Source organism: Alligator sinensis, unplaced genomic scaffold, assembly GCF_000455745.1.
Source record: "Alligator sinensis unplaced genomic scaffold, ASM45574v1 scaffold1346_1, whole genome shotgun sequence".
In the NCBI taxonomy this organism is placed as follows: domain Eukaryota; kingdom Metazoa; phylum Chordata; order Crocodylia; family Alligatoridae; genus Alligator; species Alligator sinensis.
In genome coordinates, this window is record NW_005843106.1 from 94,661 (window position 1) to 108,320 (window position 13,660).

The 13,660-nt window shown below is 41.4% G+C and overlaps 1 protein-coding gene across 3 annotated transcripts in view; it reads right to left on the minus strand.

The window, feature by feature from the left end:
• Nucleotides 1-88: 88 nt before the first annotated feature.
• The window catches only part of CCDC85C (coiled-coil domain containing 85C), a 175,145-nt gene continuing 161,573 nt past the window's right edge, over nucleotides 89-13,660 (minus strand). For 2 of the 3 annotated variants that reach the window (XM_006037389.3, XM_006037387.3), the window contains 2 exons: nucleotides 5,949-6,047; nucleotides 89-4,049 (listed from right to left, as the gene is read on the minus strand). In XM_006037389.3, the coding sequence (XP_006037451.1) occupies nucleotides 3,960-4,049; nucleotides 5,949-6,047 (189 nt within the window). In that variant the 3' untranslated portion in view covers nucleotides 89-3,959. The remainder of the gene's footprint in view (nucleotides 4,050-5,948; nucleotides 6,048-13,660) is intronic. The other variant, XM_014526668.2, reaches the window with a different exon arrangement.

Sequence of the window (13,660 nt, forward strand, 5' to 3'; positions counted from 1 at the left end):
GTAGTAGTACGTGTTGGTGTGCTACAGCTGATATTCACAACCCACTTCAAGAAAAAACAGCAGTGTTCTACCAATATTTAGACTCATATTTTACAAAGAATGTACTTTATTTTATTCAACTGAAAGTATACACTATCACAATCTCTTACTTCATTTTTACTAAAATATTTCAAATGAATGTTTTACACACATTATCAAAAAAATCTGTACTGTTTTTTTTTCCTCCCCCAAAAAAGCCAAAGTGGTTCAATAAAAGGTATAAATGCGTGCTAAAGTCTAAAGATTTTTGCTATGTACACAACAGCAGGTGCTAATTTTCTCCAGTTCTCTCTTTTTGTAAATCATATACAGAAAATATATCAGGGCTGTAAAGATCACAGGTTTAACAGAAATCATAACTTCAAACTGATTTCAAAAGCAGCACAAATAGACTTTCCCCACATTATGAAAAATATACAATTTTATCACTTTACAGTCATGCACTTTGTTTGAAAAAGATCAGTAGTACTTTTTCCCCCCCTGTATCTAAAAAGATAAAAGGTCACTTTAACACTGATTTATATCTAATAATATTTGGATACAAATGTGCCATTCTTAAACAAGGTTGTGCTCAGCAGTCTTACTAAAGGTGCAAAGAGCCACCTGACATGGGTTGCACCACAGCATTGCAAAAATTGGCATGGAAATGCTATTTGCTTCAGTCTCTCAAAGAACTTAACAGTCCTGATTCCACCTTCCTAAGGCAGGCAAAACTCCATTTGAAGTCTCTGGAAACTTTGCTTGTCGCAGAGCTTCAGGATTTTGGACCTCAAGACTGAGTAAGGAGACTGGGCTAGTAGCCCCAAGTGTATCAATTTAATGGCCACTTTCAAGGGAGCTTTCCCTCCAACTTATTATACAAAGCTTCTCAGGTAGTTTCACTGCAGACTTGGAGCATAGTTAAGTGAATTGAATGCGTATATAAAACACTTTTAGACAACTGAAAATTTAGCACCCAAGTCATCCTGTAAAGTCATTGAGTGTTATTTCCCCCTCCCCCCCGGAAGACGCTTTTAGCTCAAACAGAGCTAATATGATGAGTAGCAAGCTTTAAAAAAGGAAAGAAAACATACAGCACTAGATTTCATGGATGTTTGTAAAATCCACAACGCACGTTGTATATTTGGGGCATATGCCATCAAACAGAATTCTACAAAACATGGTGGCAACTTCTGATCCTCCTGGATCATGGTGTATGCATGAGGGCCTCCCAGACCTTTGATGCATATGCCTGGGCAGGAAATTTTTTTTGGAGGAGTGGAGGCTCTACAAAATATACTCTTACCATAATAGTATAAAGGAGCATTCAGTGGTTTGAGTAAAACATTGACTGCCTTGGAAGGCAGCTCTCCAAAGATTTACAGCACAAACAGGCCTCAAATATAGTGCTGCTTCCCCTGTATTTTGAGTTTGAAATCTGCAAGTAGAACCAGAAAATCTTGAAGCTACCAAAAGGATTTTGAAAGAGAAAAATCTGATTAAAGGAAAATGTGGGTGAATATTTCATAGCTAGTGAAACTAGTAAACTGGCTAGTGTAGCTCATAGTTTTGTTGAGAGGGAATCACTAAATGCCTATGTGCTAATCTAATATACTCCTAAAACAGCAAACACTTCATCAGTACAATTAAATCTACAAAGTCTATTGCCAACGTCTGCCCTGCTTTAGCTGCAGTTCACTAAAGTCAGTCAATCCTGCCCCAAAAGCCTTGAAAACTGCCTAATCTTCTGGGCTGGATACTGCTATAATTAAAGTGGTTATTCAACTAGATGGACTAAAGCAGTCCTATATACATTTGATGGCGCACAGGAAAAATTAAACCTTTCCTTGCTCTCTCATTCTGTAAGGAGCAAGCCATGTTTCTGCATCACCCCTTCATATTAGAAAAATTCAGGACAATGAAGAAAAGTCACAAATGGATAGTATAGACAGGCACGTGATGAAAATGGGGCAAAATAAGTCAAAGAGGAGGAAATCTGGAATCCTTTAAAGATGTCAAATATTTAAAAGTAAGCAGAATGCCGTCTTTGAAGATATTTTTTTCTAGGCTACACTGAATGCCTAAAGCTACTATAGAGTTACACTGGTCAACACAATAGCACCTGACAGGCTTTAGCAAGAAGTGAACTACCTTGAATCGAGAATCAGCTGGTTGTTTTGTTTTGTTTTGTTTTGTTTTGTTTTGTCTTGTCAATCACTTCTCTCTCGTTCTTCATTTCTTGTCCCCAGTTAGACTTCTGTCCTGAGTAAACAAGGGTTTTTTACATTAACCAGTTAATGTTTATTTTGTCCATCTTCCTTCTTGTTTACCAGTCGAGAACCCAATCCTGCAAAGTCCTTACTCAAGTGAGTGGTCTCATTAGAGACAATGGGATAGACACCTATTTGACAATCTGCAGAACTGGCTCCCTCCCTGCTTTTGCATAGGTGCTTCATAGTAAGAGGCAAACCCTAGTCCAGAACTCACAGCTAATACAAACAGATGCCTCTACCAGCAATAACCTTTCCAGCTAATTCAACTGCGTTTTAGGCAATTGTGACCGATTCTTCTAGAGGGAAAGTGACAAAACTGGAAGTTATGAAAGCTTCAAACCAATCACCAAAACCAATGAAATTTTTGAAGAGGTGGCATTAAGCTTACATGCACCTCCCTTTAAACTTATATTACAGTGGTGGGTTAATAACCAAGCCCAGTTTCCTGTGAACAATCTGGGGGGAAAGGGAAGGAACAGTCAAAGAAATACAGGACCAGATGGGGTGACAAAATGAAAGAGAAAGGGAAGGTGGGGGAGGGCGGGGAAGACTTACTATGGCTATGCAAGCAGCTACTCCACAATAAAAAAGGATGAAATATATTGTGTTATATACAGCAGCTCGAAAGAGAAAAACCCACGCATTTTGGTTCATTAACAAAAATAAAGCTTAAATGGCAGCAGCAGTCTTATCTGACAGCCTGTGTTTACGTAGTTTTTATTCAGCTTTGAAAGATTGTTGCTTTGGTTACATTGAAAAGTAACCAATTTAGTTGGGGACTTCAACAAGCCCGTTAAAACACTCTTTTCAGCAAGCTACTTATTGAAACACCGGGCTCCAAGGGATGAACTTCCTTCACAGATACTGTGCGCCATAAACGTTGCTGAGGAAACTCTTCTCCGTTAAAGTGTTTTACAGCAAAAGCTTTACAGGAACAGTGTTACTGTTTTTATACTGAATACTGGTGTGTGTGGCTAAAGGACTGAAAGTTATTCACATTATGACTGCAGAAATCTTAAGTGTCATATATTCCACAAAGAGCAGTTCACTAGGCAGCTGAAATGGAGCCTCCTCGGGTTATTCTGCATGTCCACTACTTACTTGTCGTGGTCAACAGAGTTCAACATACGAGGTGCTTTCTCACTGTTTTCTTGCTCCACAAAAGTATTTCATACAGCATCTCCTGAGAACAGTTGCATGTCCCCCCCCCGCCAAAAGTAAGGATCGTGAAGCAGCGTTAGTAGCTCAAGAACCGGCTAGCCAACAAGCCAGCGGATTCAGACTGCTGTTTCCTCGGGAGGTTCCAAAACCACGCTGAAAGCTGCCAGCCTAGGTATCAATTAACAACAGGTGGACACAAGCGATACAAATCGTAACATCGCCACAGGTTAAGGTTTCATTTTTTCCTCCTACAAATTCTCTCGTGTTACGTAATTCTACATACAGACCGTACAACGAAGCAGATTCGCACTACAATACAAATGACACAAGTCTGGTTGACCCATTTAACGTAGGTTCCAGAGCACCCAAGCCTGCAGACTAGGCCATTAGCTGCCATATTTACAATATAAACAGTTACCAAAAAAAACACCCCCAAAAACTGGCAGCTAGAAACAATTAACTCTCTCGTTCTTTACAGTGTGGTTCCCAGTATTCAATTCAATGTTCCTACAATGGACCCTTGAATTGGTTTCCAGAAAGGTGCTGCCGGATGGATGGTTTGGAGCTGGCTGCATCACCCAGCTTTCGCCAGACAACCTGAAAGACAGGAGAAGAGGGAGGGAGGGAAATACATTGTAGTTGATGAGCAACATTATTTATGTTAAAGTGCAGTTCTGAAAACTATGCTGTAATTCTAAACACAGCCATTAGATGGCACCTATGCATCGAATTACTGTGCACAGCTTTTCCAGAGTTTATCTAATTAGTCAGTCTTGAAATTAGATCTAGTTTTGCCTTAGGTAATCATACCAAACTAATAAATTAGGCTCGGAAGCCAAGTTCAGTGCTCGGTCAGCACTGGCACACTAACAAAATGATGTTCCTTTAAGACAAAAAAAAACATATTCAATGGTTTATGTTATTTATGTGCTGTGTCCTTTAAAAGCAGATTTTACAATCCGCTAACACAGAAAAGGACCATTGCAGGGCAAAGCAGGTAGGAAAGGACAAGATGCAGTAACATTTCTATGAACCCTGTCAAATGTCAATCAAAAAGTCTCTGAGTTTAGATAAATAAAATCTCCTTTAAATTAAAAAAACAACCCATAAATCATGGACTTTTCTGAGATGTAGGATTGCAAAGCTGGCACGCCTCCTGCACTGTAGCTGGAAGAAACTGGCATTAAAAAACATCCATTTTAAAAAACCAGGAGCACATTTTTGTTCAATATTGGAATTTACCTACAACTCTAAATATCTAAAACTGAAGGTCCTGCAGGGGGGATTACCTATAGCATGTGTATATGCAGGAACTAGAAATTATTCTTTTCACCCTTTTCAGGATGGGCTAGAAAGAATTTTTTATTTGCCTTTGCATAGGGTAAGCAAGAATACCCAGCGAGCAAGCAGTTTCTGTGCTAACTGCCTAATGGCATACTTGTAAGGATGCTGTCATGAAAATAAGACGTTGAGCTTTCCAGCATTGTTCTTCCATTTCAGGGCTTTAAAACACCCCACAGCAACTGAGAGAAATTTAAGGAAAAATTTGCCTCCTCTCTGAAATATGGATGCACCCAGAAGTCCTAATAACGCTCTGACCTGCAATATAGATTTCAAAGAGAAGGATCCAAGAGTCCTCACCCTTGCTCTGGGAAGTCTGCTATTGTGGAGCAAAAACACTCTCAAAAGCATGCAACTCAGTTTGGGCAATATTTTAGCAGCAGTTCAGAGCTCACTGTTTATCAGCTGTGTACACCCAAGTCATTTTTCTTATTAAATAATTATGTCTGGAGTTCAAGGTAATAGAGCAGCAGCAGCAAGTAAATGCACCTCAGACACAGCAATGTTCTGGCATCAAGTGCTCAGTTTACATTATGTGGCAACCTCAGTTTACAATGAGGCTGCTAAGCCAAACACACTAATGGTGCCAACAAAATAAAATCATATGTAATTATGTGTCAAAGAGTTTCAAATAAGAGGCTTCTAATTCTAACACCAGAGTGGTTCAGGATTCAGCATCATTCTGTTTGAATGACTAAGTTTTTACAACATTGTAGGTTATTTTTGAGCACAAGGAGCAAGTCCTGATCTCAGGCCAGGGACAGCAAGAGTTCTCCTTGCAAATCGGAGTCAGTGCAGAAGGCTGAGAACTAAATCTTCTAGACAGGTGAACAATGGGACAAGCAACTCCCGCACACAGGTTGAGAGGTTGGTGGTGTCTGCATCTCTTAAGATTGCTCACCGTATGTTTCTTCTAGACAAAAGTTGCCAAGTGCATCAAATCAAGTGTTAGTATTTGATATATGGCTCCTGCCCACAGAGGACGTTAGCAGAGCCTCTATTTATTGCTCTTATGACTGAATTTTTCTGTGGGTTTCAAACAAAACACGTGAACAGGACTCGCGTACAGAACAGAGGCTACAAGGTATGGATTACAAAACAGTGGAACTAAAACAGTGCTACAGAAAATGCTACAAATATGGAGAGAGGTATTACATTGCACATTTCACGAACAATTGCTTTCTCCTTTTCACTCAGGTCTTCTTCATAGTTATCTTGCATTTGCCTGTCCAAATTTTCATGGACTTCAAGGACCTATAGACAAACATATTGCAAAAGTATTATACTTCTCAAAGATCAAATCAAGTCTCTTGGAATTTCACTATCAGGATTTACACTCATAGCGCCTGTTACTCCCCATACTTCAGTGCTTATAGACTATTACCTAATGGAGGGGAGAGGAATCTCCATCCCTGGCCTGCCTGCCAGGGAATCCTGTCACTCTTCAAACCACACACACTATGCTCCAAGTGGTAAATTGAGGAACCTTTGGATCACTTGTTTTGTCCAGTGTTTTTCACCTGCACTCTGCCCACTGTTTCATTGCCACTGGGAATACATCTAACTTCTGACCAGTCATCATCATCAAAAAAACCTACCACAAAAATGTATTTTTCCTTTGTCCTCTCTCTCAGAAAAGTAGCTCTTCTATTCAAATGATACTGGTCAGAGGAGCAAGGCAAGCAATGTTTCATTTTGAGTTAGCAATGGGTTTAAAGTTCAATATCTCATTAACCATTAGGAAGGGGGTGGGGAAAAAAGATCTTTAATTGCCACTGGAAAGCTGAAAGTTCCCCTCTGTAAAGCATTAGTTTGCAATTTCAGCTGTCAGTTCTAAGATCTTAGCGCGCACAACCAAATTAATCCCCTTTATCTGAAAAAATTAGCAGTTTCCTAAATGAAATCTCTAAAACTACCTGCAATTACTGACCATAAAGGTATGTGTGTACCAGCCCAGAGAGACACACTGGGCCTGCTCCGTGTACTCTACCTCCCCAAACAAGAGCAACATAGACAACTTAGTATGGCCTGGGTGTGTGCCCACCCCTATATTCTGCCCCTCTAAAGAGTTTACTGGCATGTGCCCAACACTTCACTACCCGATGAGGCTCTAATGTGCAGAGTGGGTACAGCGCCTTTCACTGTGACCACCCTTCACGGGGCTGATACAGACCCCCCCTGGGATGAAAAGATGGTTGTCACTGTGTTGGGAGACACTGACTCAATTCCCAGCTATACCACATAACCTCTGAAACAGGAATAATCTTCCAACCCTGTGTTTAACCCCCAAACCTGTAAGCTACTGCTGCTGGAGATGCACTCACTTCCATTCAGCTCTACCTAAGCACAGCACTCTTCCTTCATACTATCAGAAGTTAAGCTTGAAGTGGATTCAGACAGTTTCTGTCTATTTTAACAACTATATTGGCTTGAAACTAGGCTGAATGGTACAGCCCTTTATCTCAGATGCCATTCCAGCAGAGAAAGAAGCTTATTCCCATACCATATGTTCTGGTAAATTTAGAGAAACCCCAAAATACGGCTGTGTTGTACCAGTGCATAACTACATCAGCATTTGGAGTTGTACCAGTTTAACTGTACCCTAATGAAATTAGTCTACTGTGTATAAAAACTATTGAGAAGACCAAGCCCTAGGGCAGAAGCTCCTCAGATAGGGTCCGGCTTTTCCTATGGTTAGGTTAATTGTTGTAATGGTAAATTAGTCCGTGAGTCTCAATGGGACTTCTCATACGCACCAAGTTATTTATGTGTGTAAATGTTTGCTGGGGTGGGGTCCAAGTCAGTCACCTTCTTGGGCTTTTAGCAGAGCAACAAGGGGGAAAAAAAACATTTTAAACATAGGAGTATGGGAATATAATAGCACAAAAATAGGCTCATTCCTGTGGAGACAAGCACAGTAGCCAAGCTTACTTCTGACTGACTTTCTTAAATGACTGGATTAAAGGCTGACAGCTGTTGTCAAATCAGGTCATCTTACAACATAAACTGATCTTTAGTTAATGCATAGGTTTGGGTTTTTTTCTTCTCTCTCTCCTCTTGGGACCCAGATGGGTGGGCTAATAGTGTTAGGGCAGCCTGCCTTTTTAGATGGAAAAAGACACACCCACAGACATTTTAAAAGCCTTCTAAACACATTTAAATAGCTTCTCTTGTTAAATATACAGCATGTCACACAACCTGGGGTGGGGCTGAAATGAGATTTTGCTGATGTGTTTGGGATTCACTCCATCACTCATGGCTTCACCACCCACGAATCTCAGTGGCCACCTCAGTCTCATGGGAATGAGATCTTCAAACCTCACCACATGGACCATTATGTAAACGCACACACATGACTATAGGTAGAGTTGTACATGCAGACGTGTTAGCATACGAATGAACTGCATAACTAGATGCATTACAGGATGGATTTCACTCGAGTGAAGTATTCAGCATTAACTGCTGTCAGCAAGGGGATACTAACTAGATTAGTCATGGGTCTGCTCCAGTGCAGCAATCCTGCTGTATGCTAAATGTTTCAGTTACAAAAATAGGTCATTCTCCTAGGGCTCTTAACCTACTTTTAAAAATGTACCAACCAATAATTTAACCAGCATATCTGGAACCAATGGAATTTGAGCTCAAACCTCAACTTAACCTAAATTATCCACATCTTTAGTCAGGGAGCATGTGAAAGACACTTATGTGCTGACAGAGAAAATGTCTATTTTTGTCTTAAAAGGGAAATAATTAATTAATTATTGATCCAGCTGGACTTGCACTTTGAGCAAGCTTGTGTAGAATCCATACACCTCCACTGCTCAGCTGTGAAAGCAACAGCCTGTATTATCCAATCCCAAAGCAGAGCACCAGAAATGGCTTGCTGTAAGCTGAATGCCGGCTGCATCTACAGGGTAAGTGTCCAGGGGCAATGCTGGGTTGGATTAATTATAGTTCACATAGAACCTAGTCTTCGCTGCTTCTGTCAGTCATCAATTTTGCAGGCACAAGAGTCTCAAAGGAAAACAAAATTAACAATATTTTTTACTATTCCAATTTAAAATAAAACCATGCGTCTAAGCTCAAAAGCTCTGGAGGGGCTCTAGACCTTATTTCTTTGCTTTAAATGCAGGTGTCTTTTAATGGGGTAGTACTATCAGACATTTAAGGTCCCAAATGACTCTGGGACTCATTTCTTCAAGAGACCATCTCTCCCCTTGACCCTCTGTAATACTGTCACATTTGTGACCCACACAGTAATCAGGGTGGAGCTGCCTTATCATTAACAGGGGAAGGAGTAGCCAGTTTCATAGATTCACAGATTGTTAGGGGCTGGAAGGGACTTCACAGATCATCGGGTTCAGACCCCCACTGTAGGCAGGAAGACAACTGGGGTTAGGTGACCCCAGCAAGGTGACTGTCCAGTCTCCTCTTGAAAACCTCCAGGGTAGGTGACTGCACTGCCTCTGGAGGGAGTTTATTCCACGGTCTGGACACCCTGACTTTTCCTGGTATTATGCCTGAAGCGGCCTTCCAGGAGTTTGTATCCATTAGTCCTGATCTTCCCCAGGGGTGCCCTGGTGAACAGTTGTTCACCGAGCTCCTGATGCAGTCCTCTGATATAGTGGTAAGCTGCTATCAAGTCCCCTCTCAACCTTCCCTTCTTTAGGATAAAGAGGCCCAGGTCCATCAGCCTTTCCTCGTATGGCTTGCCTTGCAAGTCTCTGATCATACGGGTGGCTTTTTTCTGGACCCTCTCAAGTTTTTCCATGTCCTTATTGAAGTGCGGCACCCAGAACTGGATGCAGTACTCCAACTGCAGTTTCACCAGAGCTGAGTACAGCAGGAGTATCACTTCCTTAGTTTTACATGAGATGCATCAGTTGATGCATGCCAGCGTGTTGTTTGCCCTGCTGACCACCGCCTCGCACTGATGGCTCATATTCATGCGATGGTTAATCATTACCCCTTGGTCCCTTTTGGCCATGGTGCAAGTCAAGCCATCACCACCGAGCCTGTATGCATGTTGAGGGTTATTTTTCCTCAGATGAAGCACCTTACACTTGGAAGTGTTAAACTTCATCTGGTTCCACTCTTCCCAACTCTCGAGCCTGTCCCAGTCCACCTGTATCTACAACCTATCTTCTGGCGTGACCACACTGCCCCATAACTTGGTGTCGTTCACGAACTTGGCCAGCAAGCTTTTCACTCCCCTATCCAAATCACTGATACAGTTGGGTCCTATTAACTGTTGAATTTGGTCCCACCATATTTGTTAACCTTCCAGACACGCTGCAGAACTCATCCTCTCCCCCACACATTTACAAAGTAGGTTGTTTAACATATTGAGAGGTTTTCCTATGGTGCTGGAAGGTCTGTTTGTTGTAGTGGGAGAAGCAATTTGTTTATCACATTAGTGTAAATGTATGCATGAGAATGTGACATTTTCCAATTTAATAAAAGCACCTTGGAAGAAGGACAAGCCTTTATTAACTAACCTGAAATAAAATAAGCACAATAAATTCAAGAGCAGTATAGGATTTGAGCAAGCTTCCAAACCCATGTCTTGGATGGGAAAGGGAAATTTGGATGATAAAACTGACAGAAGATCAGAGGTCTTACTGAACTGAAACAAGCAGTAACCAGACTGCTATTGTAGGGCAGCAGCTGTTGGGTTCTGCTGTATTTAGAGTGCCATTCCTAGAATGGCATGCTGGAAAAAGGGTCTCCCGTATAAGGGCAATCAGGGGTAGGTTAAGCACTGGAATACATTGCCTGGAGAGGTTGTGGAATCTATCTGAAAGTTTTGATTATCAGGACAAGTCCTGACCAGACAAACATTAGTCTGGAATAGTTCAGACACGGATGATCCTGCCTTGAGCGAGGCAGGTGGACTAGATGACTTCCTGAGGTCCCTTCCAATCCTATTTGCCTATGATTCTATGAATGGAGGAGATATAGGAGGGAGCAGAAAGATATGTTCTAGACAGAACATTTGTAATATGTAATATTTTGTAATATATTATATATTTGTAATATGTAATAATTTGTAATATGTTTATACATTTGTATACATATATTTTACACACACACACACACCAATCCCTGTCAGGGCTTTTGATGTAATAATGTCTCCCTCCTTTTTTACTTAGTTCACTGGTTCCACAAGACTGCTGTTCTACCTATAACATTCAGATGTTATAGGTGGAACAGTCCTATGTCTATAACAGTCCTATGCACCTCATCTTGTCCTATGGTCAAGGAGATGGGCTTTTTCTCCTTGACCATAGGAGACAAGATGAGGTGCAATGGCTTCAAGCTTCAGCAGAAGAAATTTATATTAGAGATTAGGAGGAACTTTCTGATTCTGAGGGTGATCAAGCATTGAAACAGGCAACCTAGGGAATTCATGCAATCCCCATCCGTGCAAGTTCTGAAGAGCAGATTAGACAGACATTTGCCTGGGATGGCTTAGTCAGGAATAATCCTTCCTTCAGCAGGTGGCTGGATTAACTGACTTTCTGAAGAGCCATCTTCTAAACCCTATCTTTCCATGATCCTACTGTAGTTTTTTCCAACCACTGACAGTTATTACACACTCCAAACAACCAGTGATATCTTCTACTATGGAGCAGTCTCTGATCCAGACAGCCAAAGTTTCCTAGGTCAGTGTGGCTATAATGGTATTATTTAGGAGCTCTTACCTGCAGCCTACACTTAATATCTCCTCTTCCAGCTAATTCTATGATCTACACTGAGGCTTGTAAAGCCTAGCTCAAGAGTAGGAGAGGCTCTTGATGTCCAAACAGCAAATCCTAGGAAGCTTCAGGAATCTGCTCTGCTATGTAATTAATGTCTTTAGCAGGTTTAGTCTACTCCAAAGAAAACAGCCTAGATGAGAGATGTTAAGACTTAGCATGTGTGTGTTTTATTCTTGTTAGCAGAAACAACTGTTGAGAGCATCAAGCATTTTTTGCTCCTCAAGTATAAGGCACAATCAAGCAAAATGAAAATACGTCAGAAAATTTAAAAAAGAACTTGCATCCAATCAAAGCCATGAACAACCTCCAGGTTATCAAATGTTTAGATGTGCACAGACATGAGATGAAACACCTTTGTTGCCATGAGCCCAACTGCAGGATGCTTATGGAGAGGCATAAAAACCCCCCAAATGACCCCTAAATAAGATGTCAGAAATTCAAAGTCCAAATCTCCTGGGGTTCTACTGACAAGCTGCTCCCCTTCCTAAATAACTAAAGACTGGTCCATCATCTTGGCCATGTAGCCATCTTTCTATGGATAAACACGTTATGACTTTAGAACCTTGCTCAGTTTGGGCGCTAGGTAGATGCAATCCTGAAATAATTGGGGGTTTTGTTTGGTTTTGGGTTACAGGTGGGGAACAGTCTACATTTATGGGAACAAGGAAGAAACATGAATGCAGCAGACTGATTTTTAAAACAGCTATCTGAGATTGCTCAGTGGTTTGGAGTATTAAAGTGCTAGGGGAACTGGATTAGTGCATAGTTAGCAAGTAAGAAGGTCAAAGGGGACATAATATATTAAATCTGTCATATGGTTTTGCAACATACATACAGTAGGGAATTGAAACATACCCCTCCCCCACATACACATCCACGCACATTCCATTTCAATGAAGGTGCACTGAATTACATCAGATGAGGATCTGGCCTGGAATAAATCTTGTAATATGTATATTCATGCACCTTCACACAGGCGACAATAGGGGATATCAGTGATTACACAGCACTGACAGACAAGCAATGGCCACCTGGGAATCTAGCCTACAGTGGGTGTGTACTTTGTTCCTACAAGTGTGTACACACACACACACACACACACACACACACACACACACACACAAATGAATTCACCCATACCTGAAATGCAGCCATAGTTTAGGATGGAGCATAACAACTGTTTGACATCACAAAAGCAATTAAAGACAAGAAAAAAAATAATCTCAGCCAGAAACCACAGGAGAAACCTACATGGGCAGAATGGAACTGTAGTGTGCAATCTGGAAGGTCATACCAGTAATTATACAGCAGGCTCAAACATTAAAGGCCTGGGGAGGTTTGGTGCTGGCTGCTCTGGCCTCGCCCACAGAGAATGATGTGATCTGGGTGGTGTTCTCAGATTAGTAGGATTTCTAGTTTGCAAGAATTTAACATTTGGGTTGGATCCAAACCAGGCTGAAACCAAACCTCAATTCAACATTTCCCACAAACCAGAAATTCCAATTTTTGTTTCAGATACTGACACGCAGTGTTTCTGAACTCAGATATGCTGCCTGAATCTTGCAGCAGCTCTGCTACACTGACATTTTCATCAGCTTCACTGCTGGGATTCTTGACATTCTTGTCAGTCTTACTGTTGCCACCTGATGGGTCTGTCCTAGAGCTGGAAACTCTGAGCCAACACAAACAAGCACGCTGAAAATACTTCAGAAGAACTTGCCCTGCTTCAAAACCATGAAAATTATTGATGTCATTCAGAACCGAGATGAAGAAACACACAAAGCAAAGTGCCTTAGCTACTATGGGCCACTGGTTCCTGGCCCTGCTGAGTCTGGTTTTATTGCCCTGGTACAGTCTACATGGCAGGTGTATTGTGGGACTGTGGATGCTGAAAGCACCAAGTCTCCAGCTCTTAAGGCAACTTGGAAGTGCAGGATCTCTGGCCCCTGGGGCAGTCTACCAGGAGCCATAGGAAAATTCCATGGGAAACCTGCCTTGCCTTTCCTGAAAGCATGTCTAACCTCTGATGTCTCCTACCAAGCATTTTGTGCTCAACAAATCAATATTTTCCAATTACACTGATTCACTGGCAAATTCCCAACCAAT